Source organism: Sminthopsis crassicaudata, chromosome 6 (assembly GCF_048593235.1).
Source record: "Sminthopsis crassicaudata isolate SCR6 chromosome 6, ASM4859323v1, whole genome shotgun sequence".
In the NCBI taxonomy this organism is placed as follows: domain Eukaryota; kingdom Metazoa; phylum Chordata; class Mammalia; order Dasyuromorphia; family Dasyuridae; genus Sminthopsis; species Sminthopsis crassicaudata.
The window spans coordinates 164,960,904-164,988,466 of record NC_133622.1 but is presented as its reverse complement, the minus strand read 5'-3'; the positions used below and the strand labels follow the sequence as shown (position 1 = coordinate 164,988,466).

Sequence of the window (27,563 nt, the reverse complement as noted above, 5' to 3'; positions counted from 1 at the left end):
TGCCACAAAATACAAGAGATTTTCCATAGAGCTTTAGCTCTTTTAGGGAAGAAGGGAACAGAGCCTATTCCTGTGTATGTAGTAGGTAGTTAATAAATACTGATTGATTGCCACAAAATACAAGAGAGTTTTCCATAGAACTTTAGCTCTTTTAGGGAAGAAGGGAACAGAGCCTTTTCCTGTGTATGTAGTAGGTGCTTAATAAATACTGATTGATTGCCACAAAATACAAGAGAGTTTTCCATAGAGCTTTAGCTCTTTTAGGGAAGAAGGGAACAGAGCCTATTCCTGTGTATGTAGTAGTTGCTTAATAAATACTGATTGATTGATTGCCACAAAATACAAGAGAATTTTCCATAGAGCTTTAGCTCTTTTAGGGAAAAAGGGGACAGAACCTAGTCTTAAGTATGTGTGTGGTGTGTGTGTGTGTGTGTGTGTGTGTGTGTGTGTGTGTGTGTGTGTGTGTGTATAATTAGGGAGTGGGGTGAAAGAATGTTGCAGGAGAGGGAGAGTGGTGGATTTTCCTGGAGATTTAGATCTGTCCTTTGCCCAACATGATGCTGATGAAACGCTAGCCACGGCTTCTTTCGTCTTGACAGGCACGTCTCTCTCTGAACCTACCCATGAGCTGACGTTTCCTGGATTGCTAACTTTCCTTTTCTCTCTCGTGTCCTGCAGCCTGTGGCTTCAGGACCTTTCAAGTCGCGCGGCCGGAGGAAAAAAAAAAAAGAGGAGGGGGTAAAAGGGAGGAGGAGGAAGAAGAGGGAGAAGAGGAAGAATGAGCTAGAGAGTAGAAGGAGCGGGACTCCCATCTCCAGCCCGGCTGGGAGCAGAAACTGGAGGGCAGCGGTGCCTGGAACCTCGGGAGTCTGCATTTCCCTTCCACCCCCTACCTGAACTGGACGTATTGTCAGTACCTGCTCAGGAGGCTTCCCAACTCTTCCCGAGGAGCGAGCAGGTAAGGCAGCCAGACTGGGCAAGAAAGCCAGGGCAGCCAGATGTGAGACGCTGGACTGGCTGCTGCGGGCACTCCTCAGCTCTCTGGGATGACAGTTTAGCATTCCTGTGGAGCCTTCAATTGCAGAGTCTGGGTGTTTCTGAGTTTTCCCTTTACTTTTCCTTTTCCCTTCTGATATGGACAGGCGAGTAATAATGAAGTACAAAGGAGATACTTTTAGCTGCCCTTGAGAAGCCAAATTACCTTTGATCCAATTTTGTTATATTTAGAATGTTTTAAGATGGAGTTAATTAAACCGTTTACTCAAGAGGAAGTGAGATGCAGGAGGTGTGTGGTCCTTTGCCAGATCTTAGTTAAATCCTAGTTCTGCAATTTATCATCTGGATAACTCTGGGCAAGTCATTTAACCTGTGTAAACATCAGTTTCTTCCTCTTTAAAATGAGGTTTAAGCTATGGCCCCGTGAGATTCCTTCTAGCTCAAAATCTATGAGGCTAGCTTTCTGAAAATGCTAGTGGTTATCCATCATTAGCAATTCCTTGGGCAAACATAATGGTGTTTAATCAGTATTTTTCGCCATGATAAAAGTTGGTTAAGTTAGGAAATCATACACAGTGTCTGATACATAGTAAGCACTTAAATGTTTTTTTTTTTAAATTTATTTGCACTCAGGTGATTTATATTGATTAAGGTATATAATATTTGGTAGGATAGCTGAGCACAACTGAATTATAAAAACTTGCAATTTTCATTTCTGCACAGTGGTTTACACAGCGTAGACCCATATAAATGTTTTTCTTTCGAAACTGAATTAACTTCTTAATTGCCCATTTCAGATTTGGCATCATAATGCTCTTTTAAAATGTTAATTTTGAATTATTAAATGATTACAAAGAAATGATTTTAAAATGTACATTATTCACTGATCTTTCTATTAGCTGGTATACTGAGGTTGCCTTGGAAATAATCTAAATATGGATGATGAATGTGAGTATTTTGATGAAAATTCGGTCACTATTTGGAGAGGCATTTATGATATCTGCTGACAATGAACTAAAAGCATAATTGATTTTTATTTGGTAATAATCGTCTTTGATGGAGGACAAAATCATAGAAAAAGTTTGATAACTTAAGCTGATATGATCATCAGAAGAGAATGCTTTACAAAATAAAATGAAGTTATCTACATAAAAACAAAGTGAAACAACAGATTTTAGTAACTAAGTATTAAGTAGGAAGAAGGAAGAATTAACTGGCATTTTGCTATTTATCTAGATGTTTTATTTTTTGTCAACTTTTGGTCTTAAATAATTGTAGTCGGAATTAATTATTTAATTGAATAATATATCATTTTTGTTGGCTAAAAATGTAGGCTTTTTGAAGATTAATAAGAATTAAATCTAAGGATAGAACTTCTAGAAAGATGTATCTGTTAATTGTTGTGAGCCCAGTTCTCTCTGATTATCTCAAAACTGCTAGAAATATACCTAATAAACTAATAAAAATCAATGATAAGTAAAAGGGGAAGGAAAATTGGGGGGGAAAGCAAGAAATCCTTATATAGAGCCTCACTGAAGTGCATAAGAAAAGCAAAGCTCCTAGGATAAAAGAATGTAAAGCTTCTTGGAAGTAGATTTTATTTCACTTTCACATTAGTAGATGCTTGTTAATTGATTGTTTGCTTCTAACCTCATGAATATAAGATAGCAGAATAAAAGTCCAGGATCTGAGTCCAGATGGAAGTAATTCTTAAATACTACTTATAGAATCCCAGGAACAGAAGAGAAGCACAATAAATCTAAAAAGTATTAAGAAATACTAATATAAGACAATTCTTATATTAGTATTTCTTAATATTTTTTAGATTTATTGAAGAAAGGCTTAAAGAATAAAGTAATAACTCAGAAGTAAATTGGACAATTTAGAAAGGAACCTAGAAAACTTACTGATGCAGTGGACACCCTGAAAGAAATTGTCATAGGATCATCAAGGGATTACCGATAACTTTGAAGTTATCTAGTCCAATATCCTTAGTTCTATAATTGGGGAAATTAAGTCCCAGAGATATTCTGTGACTTGCTCAAGGTGTAGAGGTGGAAAGAAACAGAAGCTGAATTTGAATTCAGGTGTCATTTGAATACAAACCCATTACTCTTTTCACTGTATCTCACTACCTTTTAATCAAGGAGACAATTTAAAAGAAAATTAGCAAATAAATCAACAATAAACCAAGAACTACAAGGGCAGCCAGATGGAACACTGGATAGAGCACTGACCTCAGAGCCAGAAAAAACCTGAGTTCAAATCCTGTCCCAGATTCCATACTACCTGTATGACTTTGAGCAAGTTACTTAACCCAGACTGCCTCAAAAAACAAAACAAAAACCACAACTATTTAGTGAGGCAAAAAAAGGAAAGAAATTAGTTATCTATAGGGCATAAAGACAACAAATCATATGAAATATAAACAAAACACTATGAAGAAAAGAACATGAATATCACATTTTGGGAAACTATAAAATAAAATTTCTTGAAAATATTGGAATCAAATGGCAATGGCAAATCCTTCTCAATTAGAATGGGATAGAATAGAGTAATGAAATCCAAAGGACACCAGCAAAGAAGAAACAATTATTTTCCGTACACAGAGATATGATTACCAAGCCCTAGAGCTCCCAGAATAAAGAGAAAATGTTGTATGTGATCAAAAAATCCAAACAATCAATCCTACAAAAAAATTATTAAGTATCTAGCATATGCTAGGCTTTGCAGATACAAATACAAGAAATAAAACAATATCTATTGTCATGAGTTTTTTTAAATGATCAGACTGGACAAAAAGCACACATTTATAAATTTATCTAGAATATGTGTGTATATGTACATATATAGACACACACATACAAAAATATTTATAAATTCAATATCACAAAATACAAGATAATTATGGAACTAGAACACTGGCAAATGGGAGAATCAAGAAAAGCTTGATGTAGAAGTTGGTACCTGAGATTTGTCTTGGAAAGGATTCTCTGAGACAGAGTTGAGGAGGTAGTGCATTTCAAGCACAGAGAATGGATATGGGAGATGGAATATTGCATTCAAACAACAGATATGATTAGTTTGGCTATGTATCAGGTTGTGGGAATGAGAATAATGTATAATGAAGTTTGAAGAATAAAATACAGCTGAGTTAGCAGGAGTTCAATAGCCAGATGTAGGAGTTTATATTTTATATCAGAATGGACCAAAAACAACTAGAATTTAAGGGGGGAGTGACATTGTCAGATCTGCACTTAAGAAATATCATTTTGGTGACTATGTGTAGAATAGAATGCGTTGGGGAGATATCTGAAGCAGGGAGACCAATAAAAAAGCATTTCAATAGTTTAGGCAAAATGTTATATGGCTTGAACTAAGATGGTAACATTTAATACAATGTTTGGCATATAGTAGGAGCTTAATACATGCTCATCTGAACTAATACAAGGTAAAAAATAGTCAAAAACAATATGACAATGATTATAATAATATAAAAAGATAACTAAAATAAAATGAACTTCTTTGTAATTATAATGGCCAGAGCTGGCCTTAGAGAGGTAATGAGAAATTTTGACCTTTGGAAAAGTGAAGGAGTATGGATGTAGAGTACAACATGCAACATGCACCATTCAATATTTATGTGTTTCATAGATTAACTTGTTTTTAAAAATCAAATGGGAAAACTCATTGGATAATTGGATAGATGTGATTGTGGGTAGTTTATATACAGAAACAACTGCAATATTTTAAAAAGGATTATCAGTAAAATGATTTTTTAAAAAGGAAAAGAAAATGTTTCAAGGGGATAGAATGAGACAAACAGATCATGTACCAGGGAATTACTGTCAAAATTATCCAGGGATATTAATTGAGGTTCCTCAGGCAAAAATGAAGTGAGGATCTTAGGAATCTCAGCATTACCTGGAGAGAGAAAAGAAGTTTTTTGGGTCTTTTTTGTAGTAATAGTACCATAGTACAATAAAATAAGTAGTGTCTTGGGTTGAGATAAGGTTGGGAAAAAGTTGTATCAGAAAAAGACATCAAGAACAAATTAACCTCTACCAAATAAAAGACCTTCACAACTATTATACAGAAAAAAGAAGAGAAAGGGGCAGGGAAGACCTCATGATTTCAGTAAAGTTTGAGAAGAAAGGGAGAAAAAACAGGAACCTGGTAAATCAAGTTTTAAAAAAAATTCTAGATAGAATTGAATAAAAAGTATTAAAGCACATAGCAAAGTAGGTTCTTAATAAATTCTTACTGATAGAGAATAATTTGATGGGAGAAAATATGAATTTTACCACCATAACTATGAATGTGATCTGTGACAGAATAGATCTGGAAGTAAAAACTCCAAAATTTTCTGTATGCAAGAAACACACTTAAATATTTAGAGGCTCTAAATGGGAAAGAGGTGGTATATTTGCACTACCTCCCTCAGAGAGTATTTGGAAATAAAGTATTTTGTAAATTTTAAAGGCCCTATAAAAGTTTGAGCTTAATGAGTTGTACACTTACTTGGTAACAAAGTCCCACTACACTTCTAGAGAACAGTAAAGAGATGAAATATATAGGTTATCAGAAAAATATTGCTTAGTTTTATAAGTGACATTAAATGTCCTTGTAGCTTACAGATTGACTTCAGTGATAATCTGTTTTATCTGTTCTTTTTGCCAGATAAGACAATGAAGTCTTAGAGTGGTAACTGGTCTTCTTCTCTAAAATTACATATCCAGTTAAAGCATTTACTTATATTCAGCACACTGGATTTCTAGTCCTGGTTCTGCCACTCATTCCCAAATAATGTCCTTATGAGTCAACTGACATAGTCTGCTTGTATCTTTTGCTGTTTTATGCCTATGCAACAATAGATAGATGATGCCAATCATCACTAAACTAGGATGAAATGAAAAATGAATTAAATTATTGCTTACTCTGGCGGCACATGCCCCACAAGAGTATAAGTTCTGAGTAAAAGTCAAACTCTTTTTTTGTTACCAAAGAGTTGTCAACCCATCTCTCAGTTTCACTCTCTTCTGGGAAGCATGTTTGTTGTCTAGGGTAATATGGGTTCATAGATTTATCAATTAGAACTTAAATCTGAGCCCCCATCTACTGACTGCTTCTGCTCCTTTTTGAGTTGTGGTATTTCATGAAAAAGTAGACATGCGATTGACTTAATAGATTTGGTTCCTAATAGAAGCAAGAATTCTAGAGTGGTTTTTATTCTTAGCCCCAAATCAATCAATGCATAGTACTTACTAGTGAGGACACAATTCATAAAAGAAGAAATACATATCTACTTAATGATTTTAAGCCTTCCATTCTCCAGAACTCAGTAGTCCCTGATGCATAAGACTGATTTGGATCCTGAAGCTCTAGGACATAAACAGAATTCTCTTCAGCAGGAAAAGCAGGGTAATCTCACAGTTCTTAAAGGATCCTTGATTCACATTTTGCATATGTCAACAGGCACAGATGCAAGAACTTTGCAGTCTAGATCTCAAGAAAAAACTAGAAAACATAGGTAGATATACACACATATACATACATATATATCTACATATATACTGAATACAGCTTCCCATGTCCTCTTAACCTCCCGTGAAAATACAATCACAATCACAGAGTGATCAATGGTCATCATGGAACTAAAGTTCCTACAGGGTTGAGAAGTGATATCCTTTCTTATACTGTGATGTTAAATGGACATTAAAAAGCCCCTCAGAGCTGTGTTCCATGTCTCATCACCCTGTGCATTCAGCTATTATCCCTTATTATCCCATGCAGGAGTGATTAACTATGCCACAGCTCTGGGATAGTCATCCATCACCCTATTATATCTATTCCTTGGTGGAGACCTGTTACTACCTCCAGTTCTTGGCAAGATGGAGAATAAGATAGGGCACTCAGCTCCCATCTCTTCTATTAAATTATTAATTAGAACACAGCCTTGTACATATTTTTATTAATGAAAGTATGTTAGAGCATACTTTAGAATTAGTTGTTCTTTTGCTGTCTACATAAAACTTCAGGAAACATTTGTTAAACTTCTCAAGTCTTTCAAAATGAACTCTATTTCATTTTTAAAAACTATTTTAACATACTTAAAATTGTGTTTATTGAAAAAGTGATAGAGCACAGGAACAAAAAAGAAATAGACTTGTGTCAGTGATTGAAAGGAAATAATAATGGCCTATTTAGAAGGCCATCACTATGGCTTATGCAAGGATTTATGTTTTTATTCATCCACCCACTCTGACAACAACATTTCTACATTTCATAATACTGTGGTCAACTTGTGGTAAGTCTTTTGAACATTAACTCTACTGGCTTTTGGGAAATAAATATGAGTGAATATGTCATTTATCTGTTAAGGTAAAATACTCTGCTGATGCCTCATTGTCATGTGGTAGTAGTAGTGACCCTAGCTCATTAACATGAGCCATTAAATTTGCCTTCATATTCTTAGTTATGGCTCTGGCAGAACTCAACACATTCACATCACATCTCTTTTTTATTCATCTTCCAATAAATCCTTCACAGGCTACACTCAATTTGCTGGTGATCTTCCTCTAGAGTAGAGTTTTTTAAACTGAGCAACATGAACTTAAACAATTTCTGATAACTATAACAGTATAATTGTATTCCTTTGTAATTCTATGGATTTTATTTTATTAACTTAAAAACATTACTTTTAGAAGGCATGAAGGAGACCATCTGTGATCTTAATCCAAGTTTAAGAGTCTCTAGTCTAGAATGTGACAAACCACTCCAGTATTTTTGCAAGAAAACCTCAAACAAAAGGCAGCTGAACAATGAGTTTAGACTCTAGATTAATTGATGTGATATGGATGCCAAGGGAGCATGTAGAATGGCTTAACTTCCTCTGATTGTATGTTCCAAAGAGTAGGTTGATTGCCCTCTGAATGATCTACAACTTAAATGTCATGAGCTATAGTAATAACTGGAAAATAAGCATGTAAGTTATTTAGGGAGAGTGAAGGAAAGCTTATAAACCATTTCACATGCATAATATTAGGAGCAAGATTTGAATGTAAACTCCATGAGGGCAAAGACTATTTTTCATTGGACCTTTTTATCCTCACTGCCTAACATGGTAACCTATACTTTTTGGTTTTGTTTTGTTTTGGCACAGACTTATGATTTCATTGAGTGTAGGGAATTCCCAATGATAAAACTCCTTCCAGTGATGAAGATTAGTAAAATTTTATGATTCATATCTTAAAGAGTTGCTTTTAGTGTGAAGAGGTTTAGTGAATAGTCCAAGGTGACACAGTCCACATGTCAAAATTTAACCCAGGTTTTTTTGTTTTTAAAGTTCTATCTACCATTCCAAACTACCTCTTTGTGTTAAATCTAGGAGGAATTTCAAGTGACCAGTTTAATTTTTAAAATTTTTGTTATATGCAGAGACATTCTTGGAAAATAGTGAAGTAGGTACGAAATTACATATGTATGTTCATGCGACACATTTCTTGTGAAGAGCCTTTTAGGTAGCATTTTTCCTTGCCAATTCTAATAATGGTATCATATACACATATGTGAACACAAATGAATTTTATCAGACTTGTCAAGAATTCTTATATGAACTATTTGCCAAAAGAGAGAATATATTTTACCAAATGTAGTCTGTGAGATAAATGTTACCATGATGTATAAACTAGGAAGAGAAGTAAAGCAGAGAAAGAAAATTATCATGTACACGACTAAGGAAAATGGATAAAACAATAAAATACTGTTATTGTCATATATATTTGTCTACTATAACCTAGTTTATTTTATTTTAAGCATGTAAGAATGATTTAACATTACAAAAATATAAATATAATAAATCATGTTGGTAAAAATAATTACAAAAATGATAGCATATATCAACAGGCAGAAAAAATGTTTTGGTCAAAATGAAGGACTTATAACTTTATGTTGAAAGCATAGAAATAAAACAAATTTCCTTAATACAATCAAGGTTATCTCTCTAAAAGAATAACACTATTTTTCATAGAACAACAGTAGTAACTTTTAAAAAATCCTAGTTAAAACAAATAGTTTTCCTTATAATTTGACATTTTAGATATGTTGTCTATGGCAAGAAGAGAAAAAAATTAATTTGATGCAATAAGTAAAGACCAAAATGAAAAAAAAAAAGAATTTATTTACATATAGAGAATAATAATGGACACAAAACTTAAGCTAGAAAATTAATAAGATCAGTAATCAGAAAACACATTAAATCTATGGAAAAGAATACTTTTATGTAAATTGCTTTAAAAACTCAAAAGAAAGAGAAAGAATATTCAAGATTCACTTAGCATTTCGAAATTAACCTACTCATCTAAGAAATTAACCTATACAAGTTGTATATACATATTTACACATCTATATACTTTCATACGTATACATATATACATACATATGTTCCTGCATACACATATGCATACATATATATATAGGTATATATATACCTATATATATATATCAGTTCATCAAATAATTGTGATTTTTTTTCTTTCTGTGTGGAAATTCCATCAACCAATGAAAGTTTCAAATAATTTCTACCTTAGTAGATAATTCTGAGGGAGTTGTCTAAGGTTCAAAAAAGTTTAATGAGTTGACCAATATCTCATACAATGAGAGGCAGGATTTTAATGTAGGTTCAATGCAACAAACTAGGGTGACTAATGCTATCCAAATTATTCCATGGACTCAACACTATATCAAGCATATCACAAAAGGAATATGTAATTATGCAAAGAATCTGTGATTTTTTCAGGGTGAGCACACATGGGAATTGCCTTCACCAACAGAGACTGACATTTCTGTGGAAAAGTAAAACAGATGCTACTTGAAGCATATAAATATTAAGCCCAAAGTGAAGGAATAGTAAGTATCAAAGGTAGGATTTAATCTTAGTCTTCATGGATCCAAGTTCAGCACCCTCTCCCCTATGCAACATTGTTTGTATACCAAAGAGATACTTTATAGAATTCAACAAAAATAAGAGCACAGTTTTTGGAGCAATAAAAGGTAAAGAATATTAAGAGACATAATGAAAAAAAGCAGGAAAGGGGTTTGGTATTATCAAATTTCAAATCACATAACAAAATAGTTGTCATCAAAACTCTCTGGAATGGGATAAATAAAATAGAAGCATAGATTACTGGAATGAATTCAGGGGTTCTCAAACTAAGCCCACGGGCCACATGCAGCCTTCTGGGGACATTTATGCTGCCTGCCGGGTTATGGCAAATGGGCTGAAGGGAGGACAGAGACAGAGTGTGAGTTTTTGTTTTTACTATAGTCCGGCCCTCCCACAATCTAAGGGACAGTGAACTGGCCCCCTATTTAAAAAGTTTGAGGAAGGCTGAACTAGATAAATAAAACCAAAGAGAAAACTTAGAGAGAACCCTAATTCTGATGCAATGCTATGCATTGCTAATGCAAACTGCTATGGAAAAGATTCTAGCAAGAATTTGTGGAAGAGGTAAAAATTTTGGCCAAAAAAAAAAAAAAAAAATTAGGATTCAGTTAGCTTTTTATGCCTTGGATTTATACCTTACACCAAACTTAATTCCAAATGGATTAGTGATAATTCCAAATGGATTTGGAAGTTGAATCATTAAAAATTACAGAAGGATGGGAAGTTATATTTTCAAAATTACATTTAAGAAAAAATATATAATTAAATAAGATAGAAGAAACCCAAGGACACAAAAAAGAACAAACTCAATTGTGTGGAATTAAATCAATTTGCATAAATTAAAATAGTGTACACAAATAAAATAAATGCAGGCAGAGTGAGAAAAAAGTCATGAAAAGATTTAAAAATTAAATTTAAAAAATATTAAAAATTAAAAGTATTAAATTTTCTGATGAATACCTGACATTCAAAGTATATAGGAATTTATACAAGTTTATTAAGATTTATTCCTCATTGATCAAGAAATCAATTTTTTTTGTTTTAATATGACACACAGTAGGTAGTTAATAAATGTTTGCTTCCATCCTTCTAATGCTCAATGTCTTCCTAACTCCAAATAGACTCAGCTCATGTGAGATCAGGATCTTTTGGGAAAGAGCTGAGCCATGGGTTTAAAAATATATCTCTAGCATTTTGCAAGCTTTAAAACGTATATGAATGTGAGCTGCTATTATTGCAATGAATTTTCATCATCTTTGCTAGTATCTCATTCCTCCAGTAACCTTTAAACCCCTTGAATGTAAATACTCTATCTAATTTAAACAAAGACCTACAAAAAATGCCCATGTCCTCTCACTCCCATCCTTAAAAAGCTCTCATTTGATCTGATGTTCACCACTTGATAATATGCTGTATTCCAATTTGTGGATAAATAACTTAAATTTTTTTTTGTATGTCGAAGCTTTTTCCTAAATACTTGTATTACAATGTTAACCTTCCTTTCTCCTTGTTTCCCTTACACCTTTTCTTTTGAATTGTAAATTTCTCCCTCTTAGCAGTAAGGCAATATTTTGATGCTTCCCTAATCTATGCACTACCCATTCAACATGGCTGCTGTTCCAAACCTTTTCATTCCCCCTCAAGTTTCCCATGTTACCTTTTTATTCCATCCTTCTAGTTAAAGATCTTCCATCATATCTTTCTCTAAATATGGAGAGGTTCCATTTCTTCCCTTCTCAAATTACATCACTCAGACTTGGGACAGAAGATAATGGAGCAAGGATTACTATCAATAATAATCTACCCAGAAAAAAAGTGAGTATAAACCTTCAGGGGGAAAAATAAATATTTGATAAATTAGAGGACTTTTAAACTTTCCTGAGTGAAAGACCAGAGTTAAATGGAAAATTTCACATACAAACACAAGACTCGAGAGAAGCATAAAAAACTATGAAAGAGGAATCAATTAAATTAAACTCTTGACATTTCTATATGGGAAGATGACATGTAATTTATAATAACTTTATCATTAGGGAAGTTAGAAAAATTAGGAGTCTACATGGACTGAGTTGATTACGTGGGAATAATCTTTTTTAAAAGGCAGCTAGTGAGAAAGAGGGATGCACTGAGAGAAGAGGAAAGGAAAAAGTAGAATAGATAAAAATTTCTCACCTAAAAGAGGCACACAAGGAAGAGGTTTTATACTGGAGAGTGTTTATACTCAGTTGGGTATTAAGATCTAGTTCACTCAATGTAAAAACTTACAGGCCACTGTAGGATCATTACTTGGATGATTGCAATATTCTTATGTCTTAGGGTATAGGGAACCAGGAAGAGGGAAAAAAACTAGGTAATAGCTAGTCAGTAGAGCAATCAGAATACACACATTTATCACATTGATAATTATCTGTGTTATTGTTTAGTCATTTCAGTTGTGTCTAACTCTTTGTGACTTTATTTGGGGTTTTCTTGGTAGAGGTATACCACTTTCTTCTCTACCTCTTTTACCCATGAGGAAACTGAGGCAAAAAGGGTCAAGTGATATACACAGAGACATACAGTTAGCAAGTGTATGAAGCCAAATTTGAACTCAGATACTCCTGATCCTAGTACACTAACCATTCCACTACCTAGCTGTTCTGATAATGACTCAACTCTCTCTTCAGATTTCTCCTGCTGTCATTTTCTACTTAAAAGTCATTGAATATAAAACTGATTGTATCAGTGATTCATAATCCTTATTTTGCTTATTTTCTTAGTTCAAGTCAGATCATATCACTATACTCCTGCTTTTAAATTGTGTTGATTTTATCATGGTTTAGAATGGCACTAAATAATTCTTTGTGTGCTCAAGGTTGATTCTAGATTTGTGAACAACCAGATTCCACATAAGGGCCATGACATTTGACTTTAATAACATCAATACTACTACTGGTGTTGTGCTATTTCTGTGCCAACTTCTTCCTAGTATGAAGTTAGTGTGTGTGTGTGTGTGTATGAGAGAGAGAGCAAGAGAGAGAGAGAGAGAGAGAGAGAGAGAGAGAGAGAGAGAGAGAGAGAGAGAGAGAGAGAGAGAGAAAGAGACAGACAGAGACAGAGACAAAAAGAGACAGAGAGACAGATAAAGACAGAGGCAGAGAGTGAGAGTGAGAGACAGAGACAGAGATAGAGACAGAGACAGAGTATGCTTCAATTTGTGTTCATACACGATCAGTTCTTTCTCTGGGTATGAATAGGATTTTTCATCCTAAATCCTTCAGAATAGTCATGGATCATTGTATTGCTGAGCTTAGCAAAGTCATTCACAACTGATCATCCCAAAACATTCTTATTACTTTGTTCACAGTGCATTTCACTTTGTTTGAGTTCATGGAGGATTTTCCAAGTTTGCATCTTGCTCATCATTTCTCAAAGAACAGTAATATTCCATCAATCACATATCACAATTCATTCAGCCATTCCCCAAATTAGTAAAAATTATTAATTTTAATTTAATAAAACTTAAATAACATCATGATAAAATATATATTTATTTGATATAATCCAAAATATCAACAAATGGTGGAGAAAATACAAAATATGGAAAAAGTTATTCAAAATAAAAACAAAAAATACTATATTTTATCATTTGTCTGTCATCATTTTAGAATGTCATCTTCCTCAGCTTAATTTTCTAGTTAACACAAGATTGACAATTTAAGTACCTAAAACATTTTAATCATATAAAATAGAAATATAGTAATGTTTCAAAATATTATATATCTTCAGCTAGCTTATAAAGAGTATTTAAACATATTTTAAACATTTTGTGATTAAGGAAATAAACTATGACTTAAGGCTAAAGAATATAAAAATGGAAATAAGTTTGTGAAGTGTTATACTGGGGGATGTAAAGCTGATTTTCAATAAATATAAACAAAATTGCTATTTATGTAATATAAATATAAAATCACCATTTTATAGCTACTTTTTATAATTCTTCTTTCTTAACCATGAATGACCTGGAACCAACCTATCTTTCTTCTCACTTCACTCTGTCTCAGTTCAAATATATATTTCAATGTCTTTCTTAAATCATCTATTTCTTCATTTCTTATGACACAATACCATTTCAATTAATTCATATGCCAGAATTAATAAGCTATCCCTCATTTGACAGATATCACTTTAGTTTCCATCATTTGCCAGCTCTCACCCACAAAAAGAGGCACTATAAATATTTTGGTACATAACAGGACTTTTTCCTCTAATTTTGCTCTTCCTTGTATATGTCTAGCTCATAATGCAGTTAGATATGTTCAGAATTTGTAGAGTAGATTTAGGCCTATCAGCAATACCTCTACTAGTCCTATAACCATTTAACCAATTTTGAATATACTTAACTATTTTATAATAATAGAAAAATGTCATATGGGTGTTAATTTATGATTTTTAGGGCACTTTTGCACATATTGTCTCACTTGTTTCCTGAAAAGATGAGCATGGTAGATGCTGGATTAATAATCAACATATCTAAATTAATCAATAAATTAGAACTACACAAACATAGAGCTTCAAAATTCACCTGCCTTATATGAGGTAAGCATAAAGGGTGAAATGATAGGAATATTTTTCCATAATGTTTTTTATGGTTGTTGAATTAATATTGTTTTTTTTTTTAATGTGCTTAGCCTTTCACTATATTCATAAGTGGTAAATTTAAAAGATGACTTAAAAGGCTTGCCTTTAAAAATTCCAATTCACCAAATTTTGACAAAAAGCCTTGAAACAGTCAATAAACACAAAATTCAAGCTTCTACATTTGCAAGAAGCATATCATTTCCTGAAGTATTCTAATGTATTTTATGATTGATTGGAGTTTCCAATTTTTTGCATTATTGAATTGTTAAGCTTTGTCTAGATCTTCTTATAGAAAAGAAAGAATAACAAATGACTCCCAAGGATTATGAAGATGATTTTATCTTCACCTCTAATTGAGTTAGGTTAGAGCTTTAGAATTGATCAAAAGTCTGAGATAAATGAGGAAAAATGTACTCTAACCTGTGGGAAATAGGCTGCTATATGATTTTAATGTGTACAATACTTATGTTCTTGATATGCTTATTAAAAATATGTTTTTTGCCTAAGTCACTCATATTGAGATATAATGAGTGCTTGGTACTTAAAGGAACTATGTTATAAAGCCTTAGGAAAGCAAATAACTTCTTTCTAATGTGAATAACCATTTTTAATGTGGGACCTCCTCTCCCATTGGCAGGTTGAATCTTTAGAAAGTAGCTAATTCTTTTCAGGATTCTAGCAATAGAATTAAAATGTCTCTCTATTACTATCAATTATGAGCTCCCATCTGGTGTTCCCTATTGATTATCATCTTGTTGGACTTCATTTTTTTACTAAAGTATTAGAATAAGAACAGTACAAATCTATTACTCCAAATATCTATGACATACTTTCTCCTTAAACACACAAGGTCCCTGAGAAAAGTACATAGCACTTAAAAGAACAGATGGCTGAATGGTAAATTCACAGAACTAATTATTAGAAGTAATTTTTCCTTTGTAGAGATTTCATGAAGTGCCTTGGGTGAATATAGCTACTTTTCTTTTGGGTGTATGGTTGGTTGGTCCTCAAATCTCAATGCAAGTAATGGCGTTGGCCATAATTGTTGGGAACACTGCTAATGATACTGTTGGGAAATCCAAATCTTTTGATCTTTTGAAGTTCAGGATGAGAGGAGACGATGGCTCTTTCTCCTCTCCCTTGCCCTAGCAATTTTCTCCTAGTGTGAATTGATAATGCAATTTTTAAATTTTTCACAGACTTGTTTTATCAAAATCCCATGAAGCATGATTGATTCTCTTCAACTAGGTGATGCAGTGAATAGATTGATGAACCTGGAGCTAGGAAAAAGTGAATTCAAATACCATACCAGAAACTTGCAACTGTGTGATTCAGGTAAATTTCTTAACCGCTGTCTCAATTTTTTCATGTATGATAATAATAGTACCTATTTCCCAGTGTTGCTATGAGGATCAAATAAAATAATATTTGTAAACTGCTTTGCAGATCTTAAAGTGCTTTATAGATGATAGATATTACTGTTATTCACCTAGCCATGTGACATTTTCCATGTGTCATCTGTTTCATTTAGTTTTACATAGTTATAATGTTTGACTGATCCAAGAGAGGTATCTATGGATTATTTATGCCTAACTCATACCTATGACTGATAGATTCTGAAATCCAATCAGAATCATTCTCATCTGATGACAGTACAGGTTAATTGGGTTTGAGAGTTGTAGAATACCCTTTTAAAGTACACTAACTTATTTCTTTTTATATCTTGATTTAATTTTAATTTTCTTTGTAAATTTTAATTATATAAACAGAGAACAAAAAAAAATCTATACTAAATTAAAGAAGAGAGGAATAGTCATCAATATAATCTCTCTTTTTTATCATTACAAATTTTGAATCTCCCTGATGTTCTGCTGAGTACCTGACAATTTTTTTCAAATTTCCTTTTCTGTCTTTCTTTTTCTATTTTTTTCTCTTATTCTGTATTTAGTTTTAAATATTTTTTTAAAATTAGAAGTATATCTTTATTTTTTAATTCCTGGGCCATTCTACCAACTGCCATACTGCTCTGACCAAAAATCAAGCCCTGAAAAACTTAACTCTGCCACACCTAGAACCACCCAGGCTCTATTGTATTAAATATTGTAGGTTGGCAATGTTGCTTGTTGGTTGACTATATTTCATATACCCTAACTGTTTTTACTTTCTAATTCTAGAACTATAAACAAATAAACTGTATCATTGTTCCTTGAAAGAGTATATCAATCTAGTCCTATAACTATAGTCTGTTAAGACCAAACTATACCTCCCTAGATGCCACTCTATATATTATTCCTTCTTGTTAGAGAATGAGTTCCCAGAAGACAGGAACTGTCTGATTTTCTACTGGCTTTGATAATGCTAAGAATAGTGCTCAGCACTTTGCAAGTAATCAATCCATGCTTTTTTTATATATTCGTTCTTAGTGACTTTTCTGATACTTAAGGTTGCTTACATATATTCCTTTCTACTTATCAGTTCCCATGATCCAAACATTTAACTGAGGAAAAAGGATTGATTTTCCCCCTAATGTTCAATGACACATGTGGTAGTTATTCATCTTTTTTATATTTTTTTGCCTTGTTCCTTTGCTTTTATTTCAGTTTATTTTGGTTCTATAGTCGAAGGTGACATGATTAGTTATTATTATTCAGCTTTTTTCAGTCATGTCCAATTCTTCATGATCCTATTTGCAAATTTTTGCAAACAGGATTAAGGATTTTGATTAAGGTCACACAGTTAGTAAGAGTTTGCAGTCAGGTATGCTCTCTCCACCATTCCACATAAACTGTTTTAGTTGACCTAATGGTGTGTGTTTATTTACTTTAGTGTATGGAAGCTTTTGGTACTTGCTGGAACTCTGTCTTCCCAGAAATCAGCCGGAGTCAGGATCACCAAAAATCTTTATTCTTTTTCTTTTTGGGGTCTCAGTCAGGGGATTAGATCTAGCAATCTCCACACCTCCTTCCTCTCTCCCAACCGCCAGGAGAATGCCTCAATTTTCTCCTCCTACTCCACCCACACAAGTCACTTTCCCTTTGTTTCACCAATCAAGTCAGCACAGAATAGTTGGGGAGGGTCATCCTTCAAACATATTAATAGAGAATTGTCCAATTGGCAATTAGTCTCACGTGCTCCATTATCCAAGTGCATTTGCTCAGTTCTAGCCCTTTACAGGTACTATGTGAGGCATCCTGTGAAATGAACCAAATAGTCAATACTTATTTATTAAGTACCTACGAGTAAGTACTAGCCTCCGCTAGGCAGAAAGTTTTTGTCTTCAAGAAAAATGTAATCTATAGAAAAAAACACAGATATACATTTATATATAAGATATACATATGCAAAATAATTTCCAACAGAAACAAGATTAAAAGGGAAGTACAAAAGGAAGTACAGCCAGTATTTCTGATAAAGATTTCATTTTTTAAATATATAAAGAACTTTGTCAAATTTATAAGAATCATCATTCCCCAATTGATAAATGGTCAGAGGATATGAACAGCAATTTTCAGATGATGAAATTAAAGCCATTTATAACAAAATATATCCAGAGGGTTACTAAGACCCAAGCATTTATTTTGGATTATTTTATACAGTGGTACAGCTAACACCAAAGTGCCTTTCCCTCATCTCAAAGCCTACAATTCTGCTCCTTTGATCTGAGATATTTATTGAGGGGTAAGGACTTTATGTAGCAGTTCTTTTTGTGTGTGTATTTTTTTAATTAAAACTTTTTATTTTCAAAACATATGCATGGATAGGTTGAAAAATCCTTGTGTTCCACTTTTTCATCCCCTTCCTCCATCCCCTCCCCTAGATGACAAGTAATTTAATATATGTTAGACATGGTAGAAGTATATGCTAAATCCAATATATGAATTATGTAGCAATTCTTAAATCTGTAGTTTCTAATTGTGTTTTCCCCCATTGTTGTTATTATTGTTCAAGGCTCAGCATGAATAAGGAAATGGACTCCAATTTTTCTGAAGCTAGTCCTCAGACCAGGAGTGTCAATGACACCAAGGAAGAGCAGCATCTGGATATTAGCATAACCTATGTAGATTACTATCTCCACCAGCCTCAGGTGGCAGCTGTCTACATCATTTCCTACTTTTTTATCTTTGTTCTGTGCATAGTGGGGAATACAGTGGTTTGCTTCATCGTGACATGGAACAAACACATGCACACAGTCACTAACTTCTTCATCTTGAACTTGGCCATCAGTGATTTGCTGATAGGGATATTTTGCATGCCTATAACCCTCCTGGATAATATCATAGCAGGTATGTTGATTCCTATGTCATGCAAAATGGAAGAAAACTTGGAAGTTCTAGTCTCTATGTATTCCCTGACAGCTTGTGTGTAAGAGAGCAGGAAACAGGAAATAGTTCAATTTTACACATTTTTCTCTTTGTTATGTTAGGAAACATTTTGGCTTTCATTTTAGGTGGTAGAAACAAAGGAATTTAGCATTTTTCAAATGAAAGGCTCTAGGAACATATTTATGGTATCTGGTGATGAAAATGTATCTAAAATAATATTTAATATAACTATAAATAATACCAAAATAAGGTCAAAATGGATATATGATTTGGGCATACAGAATGATATTATAAACAAAATAGGAGAACAAGAGATAATTTACCTATCAGATCTTTGGAGAAGGGAGAAATTTATGACAAAGAAGAGAACATTATGACTTTGTATACAGTCAATCTCCTTAGTTCTTTCTCTGCTTTCAGATGGCATCTTCTATTCAGTCTATTGGGATTGCTTTGGATCACTGAACTGCCAAGAACCAAGCCTTTCATAATTGATCATAGCCCATTTTTGCTGTTGTTGAGTACAATGTATTCCCAGTTCTGCTGGTTTCACTTATATAAAGACTTTATAAAGATGGTATGGAAATAATCACAGTATTTGATAGATCCTCAGGTATTAAAAAAAACCTTGGTTGTCACAATAAAAGTTAGTCCTTGCCATGCTTTAATGCTTTTTCTTTGAACAGTCTTTTTAATGTCATAGAAAAGAGTATCTCCTCTGACATTGTTCTCATTCTCCCTGTCAGGATGGCCATTTGGAAGCACCGTTTGCAAGATCAGTGGAATGGTTCAAGGCATATCAGTCGCTTCATCCGTTTTCACTTTGGTAGCCATAGCAGGGGATAGGTAAGCCCTTGTCAGAATCTGAAATCACGCCAAACAGTCACACTATCATGAAAAAAAAGTGTGCATGATGACAAATGGCACCTATTTTCAAGCTTATCTTTCTACTACTTCTTAAATCTCTCCTCCATTCAGAGTGTTTCACATGTCTCTAAAAGATTCAGTAGTGAAAAACTATTACTCTAGTTTTATTAAATTGCCCTCAGGGATAGAAGATATGAAATATTTGATAATCATAGGAATTTTTATTTAAGATGAAAAAGATTGATTCAAAGTTATTACATATAAAATTTAATTATGTTCTACATGATTTTTTAGATTAAGAAATTTAGGAAAACTGATAATCAGTGAACTGGGATTTTTTTCCCCCTGAAGAGAACTTTAGGACAATTCTATATGTAGTGCATATTGCTGTAAAGTCATTTTAAAAATAATTAACAAATACTTATTAAACATTTGCTATGTGCCAAGTACTGTTGTTCTATGCACTTTACAAATACTATATTTTTTTTCTCACAACTCTGGAAGGAAGGTTTATTATTATCCCCATTTTACAGATGAAGAAACTGAGACAGATGTTAAGCAATTTACCCAGGACAAAACACTCAGTAAATCTCTGAAACTAAACTTGAATTCAAATCTTCCTGAATTCAGACTTGAATTCTACTTATTACATCAGCTAGCTGACATATAATAGTTGAAGCAAGTACCACTTACTGACCATGACATTTTTGTTGTTTCGTTATTCTTTAATCATGTCAGCCTCTATGTGACGACCCCATTTAGGGTTTTCTTGGCAAGATAATAGAATGGGTTGACATTTCCTTCTCCAGCTTATTTTACAGATCAGGAAACTGAGGCAAACATGATTAAGTGGTTTTCCCAGGATCACACAACTAGTAAATGTCTGAGGTCAAATTTGAACTCAATGCTCTATCTACCATGCCACCTAAATTCACTATTTAGACACTGGCTCAGTTATATTCACTTTATATATAGATTGTGGAATTAGAAATGAACCTGCTATCACATGTCATAAATGTGAGCTTTGAATTTGAACTTAAGATTCCATGATTCTTTATATAATCACAATCTCCATGAAATTGAAAACCTCCTTGGATTGGATTATAAAGGTACAAGAAACACAAAGCAGAAAAAATACTCTTCCTGCCATTTAGATGAGGGTAGGGATTTCATTAGTATAGAGAACTCTGAGAGGAGGAAATTACCTTTATTGGGGCAGCACAGCACCTTTTCTGTATTTTATCATGTTAGAGAATTGCCTAGAGCAGAGCTGCCATTCTTTGAAGAGTTTGGCCTGCAACACTCTTGATACTGAAGAACTAGATTAAGATATAATTGGGACATGTCTAACAGAATGAACAAAAATACAATACCACAGAGGTAGTATTGATTTGTGGTGTTCCAAGTTGATATGCTACCTGAAGGGGTTTATTTCTATTCAAGTTTGACAATACTGTCCTGGAGAATTGATTGATATATATATATATGTTGTCAAAAATATTAAATTAGTATACAATGAAATCTGTGCATATATCTTAAACAACTAATATATAATTCATAACAATCATATTTTTTGGTTTGGGAAATATCTTTGTATTCTGTATACCTAGTTCAATGTCTTTTGGCCACTATGTTTGTTTAAATAATGAAGGTGACCACTGACCTAAACAATGATCTGGGATAGGAATAAGGGAAGAATTCCTTTTTTTTTGTACTTAATATATTCTTTTTTTAAATTAAAGCTTTTTATTTACAAAACATATGCATGGGTAATTTTTCAACATTGACCCTTGCAAAATTTTCTGTTCCAAATTTTCTCCTCTTTCTCCCCACCTCCTCCCCTAGATGTTAAATATGTTAAAAATATATGTGAAATCCAATACACACACACACACACACATATATGTTGCTGCACAAGAAAAATTGGATCTAGAAATAAAAAAAAAAACCTGAGAAGGAAAACAAAATGCAAGCAAACAACAACAGAAAGAGTGAGAATGCTATGTTGTGAGCAACACTCAGCTCTTTGGATGTAGATGGCTCTCTTCATTACTGAACAATTGGAATTGGTTTGAATCATCTCATTGTTGAAAAGAACCACTTCCAAAAGAATTGATCATCATATAGTCTTGTTGTTGCCAACTAGAATGATCTCCTGGTTCTGCTCATTTCACTTAGCATCAGTTCATATAAATCTTTCTAGGCCTTTCTGAAATCATATTGTTGGTCATTTTTTACAGAACAATAATATTTAAGGGAAGAATTCAATTCCAATTATCCCAAAATATTTTTGATCCAAACATTAATGGGGAACTCTTCCCTCTAATTTCTCTGCTAAAGTTCCATTCTCCTTTGCCCCTTCTAGCTCAGTGCTGAACTCCACATTCACTGTATTTCAGGAAGGAATCCCGAGTCCCCACTCTACTCCAGTCCTTGAGCTCACCTCCATCTTCTCAAGAGACTTAGTATTAAGCCACTAAATCACTTCCCATCCCTTACAAATCGCACTTGATTACCCAAACCACTTGGATGAGCAGTGAGTCACCATATCCCTACAAGATGAAAGACAATCAGGCATGTATTCATCAGACATAACCATCTGCTGTGCAACTATGTACTTCTGATCTCCCATATATTGCCCTCTCATTAACCAAAACATTTTGAGGATGGATCTTGAGCCTTGTCATTTGCCCCAACCCTTAAGATCATACGGTCCTTCTATCATATTGCAGATGAAACTTTCTAAATGTGTTTCTCCTGATTAGAATATGACCTCATTGAGAACAGGGTTATATCATATATTTCTCTTTATATTTAGCACATAGTAAACACTTAGTAAATATTTTTTCAAGCCTTGACTCAAATAATCTCATCTACTTGGAGAGAAAGCAGAATAAATATCATTGGTCATCTTCCTTGCAGAAAACAAAAGCAAAATGGTGCCTGATTATTATTATTAAAATATGAAAGTTGTTAGAAGTTCCAGTGACTATAGAAAATGAAACAAAGGACAAGAATCTGCCTTGAGAGATATTCAGAATTAATTCATTTGAGAAGAGGAAGAGAAGCTAGTAATTGGTCAAAGAAATGAGAGGGGAACAAGGAATCCAAAACAAAATCCTCCATGCTTTCTCACTTGGTGATCCAGCTTCCAATGTGCTTAATTATCATCTCTATACAGATGATTATTATAGCATGATTATCTCCTGAGCTATTCTTATTTAGCTCCCTTTAGTACATCTTGAACTGCAACTCAAATTCGACATTTCATATTCAAAACAGATCTTTATCTTTCTCCCAGACCCTACCCTCTTCAGAATATCCTTGTTACTATCGAAGATAAAACCATCTTCTTGATCCAGTCTTGAACCTCTGTGTCATGCTCAGCTCATCATTCTCATTCCGCATATCCAATCCATTGCCAGATCTTGACATTTGTATCTTTATAACATCCCTAGGATATGTCTCGCTTTAGTTACACAGTTATCATCATAGCTCAGGATATTACCACCCCCTTTCTGGACTACTACAATAGTCTTCTAATTTCCCTCCTTGTCTCTAATCTCTCTCTCTAGCACAAGTTATGTTCCATTTAGCTGCCAAGTGAATTTCCTAATTTCATAAATTTAATCCTAAATCTTAAAGATATGATCAACCCCCTCAGTAAACTTCATTGCCCCTTATTACCATCAAGATTACCCCCAAGATCAAACATAAAATTCTTCTATCATCAAAAGTCCTTTAGTTTCTTTACAATCTTCTTGCAAATTCCTTCCTTACATGCACTTTACAATATAGCTACTGTGGCTTACTTATTATCCCTCACATTCCATCTACCATCCTCCTGCCTTTTCACTGACTATTCTCCATGTCTAGAATACTTTTCCTCCTCACTTTTACTTTGGGGCTTCCCTCAACACTTTCTTCAAAGCCCACCTTCTGAAGCAGACATTTTTCAGTTCCAACATCTGCCCCAATAACTAGTGCCTTCCCTTTCTCTCCATGCAATACATTTTCTAGTACCCAGCCTCTTCCTGACTCCAGACCATGTCATATGTTCAAAGAGAGGATTTGAGAAGAGATAGAAATAAGCATAAAGAAGCAAACACAACAAAAACTTTCCCTAGTTAAAGAAAACACTAGAAAAATAGGAGAGAAGATTAAAAATATGTGATAAAATCAATATCAGGTAAAATCAGGAGTTTCCTTTCTCTCTCTTACATCTCTCTTGCCCCAAATCAATCTAAGCAAGAGCATTTGACCTTGGTTGATGTTCCTGAATTGAGTTTTTAAATGGTGAACAGATTGGAGAAGTTTGATCTAAGTTGATTCATCTTTTGCCAAGGATAGAATCTAATGTAAATAACACTGAAAAACATCCTTCCTCCACTCAAAAATACAGAGACATAATCTCAGGAAGTCCTATAGCAATAAATGGGAGTATACTCTTCTATTTCACCTAGAGGACACTTCAGAACCTGAGGTCAGGGAACCTGAGAGCCATTGGGCTGTAGCAGAGGAAGGACAATCTTGTTTTCCTCCAAAAAAAGGATGAGACAGTTCTGGAGGAAGAAGAGAAAAGTAGGAGCAGAACATAGAATTAAGCAGAAGTTCTACTCTAGAAGAAAGATGGGATGGATGGAGAAGGCTCCATGAAAAGCTGTATGTGCATGGCATAACTTTGCAAGCAATAACTTGTATGTCTATGTTATTGATCTAACTCAGGTTTCCAGTGAATCCTTGAGCATTTTGAATGAGACTTTTTTTACCACAAAGTCTGTCAGAGGCAAGCCAGAAATCAGGACCTCACTAAAAAGGTAGCTTTTTCTATGAGTCTTTAAGAGGTCTTTCTATTTCTTCTTCTGAAGAGAATCTGAACTATTAGAATCTCTCTCAAAGAGCAAATGAAAAACATCTCTCTTCTCTAGATTTCTAGGTTCAATTCTTTCTCTTAGGCCGGCAATAACCTGTTAACATTTCTTTTGCTAATTAGAAAACTTCTAGGAAAATGTTTAAACCTGGTTTACATAAATATATGTGGATACATACATATATATATGTGTGTGTGTATATATATGTATATATACTATGTATATATGTATGTATAACATATATATATACATTTCTTCATCAAACTAATCAATGACTCTTTTGATTGATTCTTCTTAAAATTAAAATAGCCTATTTCTTTTCATCTTTAGTTGTTTTTTTCCCTTATTACCACTGCCAGATAGATCTTAAAGCACTTTGAAAAAAGAAATAAGTTAAATAAAATGTATGTGTTCTTTCCCCTAGACATAATAATTTTATTCAATGTACCTGATGATTGGGACTATTATTACATAGTAATTGCTCTTTGATTCTTGCCTTTCTTTTCAGGTTTCTATGTATTGTGTATCCGTTCAAGCAAAAGCTCACCATGCAGGCAGCATTAGGAATTGTTGTGATAATCTGGGTCCTGGCCATCACTATCATCTCTCCATCTGCAGTCATGCTACATGTACAGGAAGAAAAATATTACCGAGTTAAGCTCAGTTCCCCTAATGAAACCGGCCCTCTCTACTGGTGTCGGGAGGACTGGCCAAGCCCAGAAATGAGGAAAATTTACACCACTGTATTATTTGCCAACATCTACCTGATCCCTTTGTTCATCATCATCATCATGTATGGCAGAATTGGGATTTCACTCTCTAGGACTGCAAAGTCTTTAAGGATCAAGCAGACTCAAGAGAAGAGTCATATGGTATCTAAGAAGAAACAGAGGGTCATCAAGATGCTTCTGATTGTGGCTTTGCTCTTTATGTTATCCTGGCTACCCCTCTGGACTTTGATGATGCTCTCTGACTACAGCAACCTCTCTGCATACAAGCTGCAGGTCATCAACATTTATGTTTATCCTTTTGCACATTGGCTTGCCTTTTGCAACAGTAGTGTGAACCCCATTATCTATGGTTTCTTCAATAAGAAATTCCGTGGTGGTTTTCAAAACATTCTTCGGGTCCAGATCTGCCAGAAAAGGGTGGAGGAAACCTATCCACAAAGGGCTAAGGGTAATGTTGCCATAGCTATGTCTACCCAGCTGGCACAGAACCCTTCATTTCAGAACCCCACAGGAGAAAAAGCTGCTTTGAGGAGGAGGACCTCAGAACCTCAGTCCAAGACCAAGCAGGAACTGACCATGGAAGATCTAGGAGATGCTTCCAACAAAAAGAGTATTATGAAAGAAATTGCATAAAAGTGTTATAGAGACTACTGTTTCACAGCTAGATATAGTTTCTTTTTTATGAATTTTAACTCCACTTCAATTAATGGAGCTTAATTATTTTAAGAATTGCATCTCTTGAAACACTCCCTGGTGTGAGTGTGTATGTGTTAGATAGATAGAAGATAGACAGGTAGACAGATAGGTAGATAGATGATAGATAGATAGATAGATAGATAGATAGATAGATAGATAGATAGATAATAGATGATCAATGGATGGATATGAAATATTTGGTGGGGTTGTAGAAAATTAGGGTTTATGTCTGCCTGGAAAAGCAGAAATTTTCATAGATTACAACTCCTTCATCAAAATAAAGATGGAAATTTATCTTTTGATCCTTCCTAGTTCCTCATAAAGCATGCATGGACATGGACCTGTAAGAATCAACCCATGGAGGATGCGCTGAACTTTCCTTCTCTTATTATCTTCTTATTTGACTAAAAAGTTGCCTCTGTTGGAATAGAGAAACTCTGTAGAAAGGGCAACATCTCTTCCACAAACATGCAAACATGCTGGGTTTTGCCTAAATGGCAATGAAATAACCCTCAAGTCATAATTAGTTGAGAAAACTAAGATTCAAACCATAGATGTAGCTTCCTGGTCTTCTCTATTCAAAAGACAAGCACCCAAAGGAGCAAGTAATCTTGAGGATTGACACCCTTCTGACTGACCACACTGTCACAGCAAATGTAGAGATAATCCTAGGTCTGAGCCCACAAAAAATTGGATCCTTGCTAAATATCCTTTCCATATCACGCTTAAGTAAATCTTTTTCTTAGATGGAATACAAACATTTCATTTCATTCCAAACCTGGTCTGGTTTAGACCTCGCCCAGAATGTGCCCCTCTCTAGAAAATAAGTTCTTTAAGGGAAGAGACTATTTTGCTTTGCTTTGTGAACCTCAGGGCCTGATGTGGTATTTTGCACATAATAAAAATTTAATGATTTAAAAAAATTAAATTAAATTGAATCTCATGAAAGGAGATATTTTCAGGAGGGTAAAAAAAATCACATTACTCTTTATTCTATCAGATAAACCTAGGACCCAGATTATAGGGAACTGTAGGACTTCCTCTTCCCTGACCTATTGCTCGCTAATGAATTGGGGACTGTCTGAATGCTATGGAAATTGCATCCTCCATCTTTACCTCTGATCTACATAGTAGTCAGTTTCTACTCTGGCCCTCAGGTCTATAATTGCTTCTCAACTATTGGTTAAACATGCCCAATCAGAGTACACAGGCAAGCAAGGAATTGTCCATAATAATTCTTCTTGTAAAATGGGGGACCACTGGGAAATTCAGCAAATCCCTAAACATTGCCAATTCTAAGGACTCTTGGACCTTATCACACACCCTGCTCGTACACCCCAAGGATCACTGGGGCCTCTACATTTGATCTGCAGCTGAACCTATCTTCCTAATATATGATGTCTCCTCTGCTTGGAATGTAAGCTTCTGGAGAACAAGGACTGCCTTGTTTCCTATGTGCACACTTAGCATGGTACTTGGCATATAGTCATAAGGCTTAATAAATGTTTTCTCATTC

The 27,563-nt window shown here is 34.1% G+C and overlaps 1 protein-coding gene across 4 annotated transcripts; it reads left to right on the top strand.

Moving 5' to 3' along the window:
- Positions 1–526: 526 nt before the first annotated feature.
- On the top strand, positions 527–27,563 carry NPFFR2 (neuropeptide FF receptor 2). Of its 4 annotated transcripts, none has more exons than XM_074275101.1 (5): positions 530–958; positions 15,760–15,895; positions 18,697–18,843; positions 19,629–19,728; positions 25,129–27,563. In XM_074275101.1, exons 2-5 carry the CDS (start codon positions 15,787–15,789, stop codon positions 25,982–25,984), a joined length of 1,212 nt encoding a protein of 403 aa, XP_074131202.1. In that variant the 5' UTR covers positions 530–958; positions 15,760–15,786; the 3' UTR covers positions 25,985–27,563. The 4 variants fall into 4 exon arrangements, with proteins under 4 accessions (XP_074131204.1, XP_074131202.1, XP_074131203.1 ...); XM_074275102.1 differs by having other exon boundaries at positions 531–958; positions 15,809–15,895; XM_074275100.1 differs by having other exon boundaries at positions 945–958; positions 15,809–15,895; positions 18,509–18,843.

What these genes read in the sequence shown, in the direction of transcription:
- NPFFR2 (XM_074275100.1), top strand. Translation starts at nt 18,516, where the DNA reads ATGAATAAGGAAATGGACTCCAATTTTTCTGAAGCTAGTCCTCAGACC. An exon ending in CCTGGATAATATCATAGCAG is followed by an intron (nt 18,844 to 19,628) that starts GTATGTTGATTC and finishes TCTCCCTGTCAG; the next exon opens with GATGGCCATTTGGAAGCACC. An exon ending in GTAGCCATAGCAGGGGATAG is followed by an intron (nt 19,729 to 25,128) that starts GTAAGCCCTTGT and finishes CTTTCTTTTCAG; the next exon opens with GTTTCTATGTATTGTGTATC.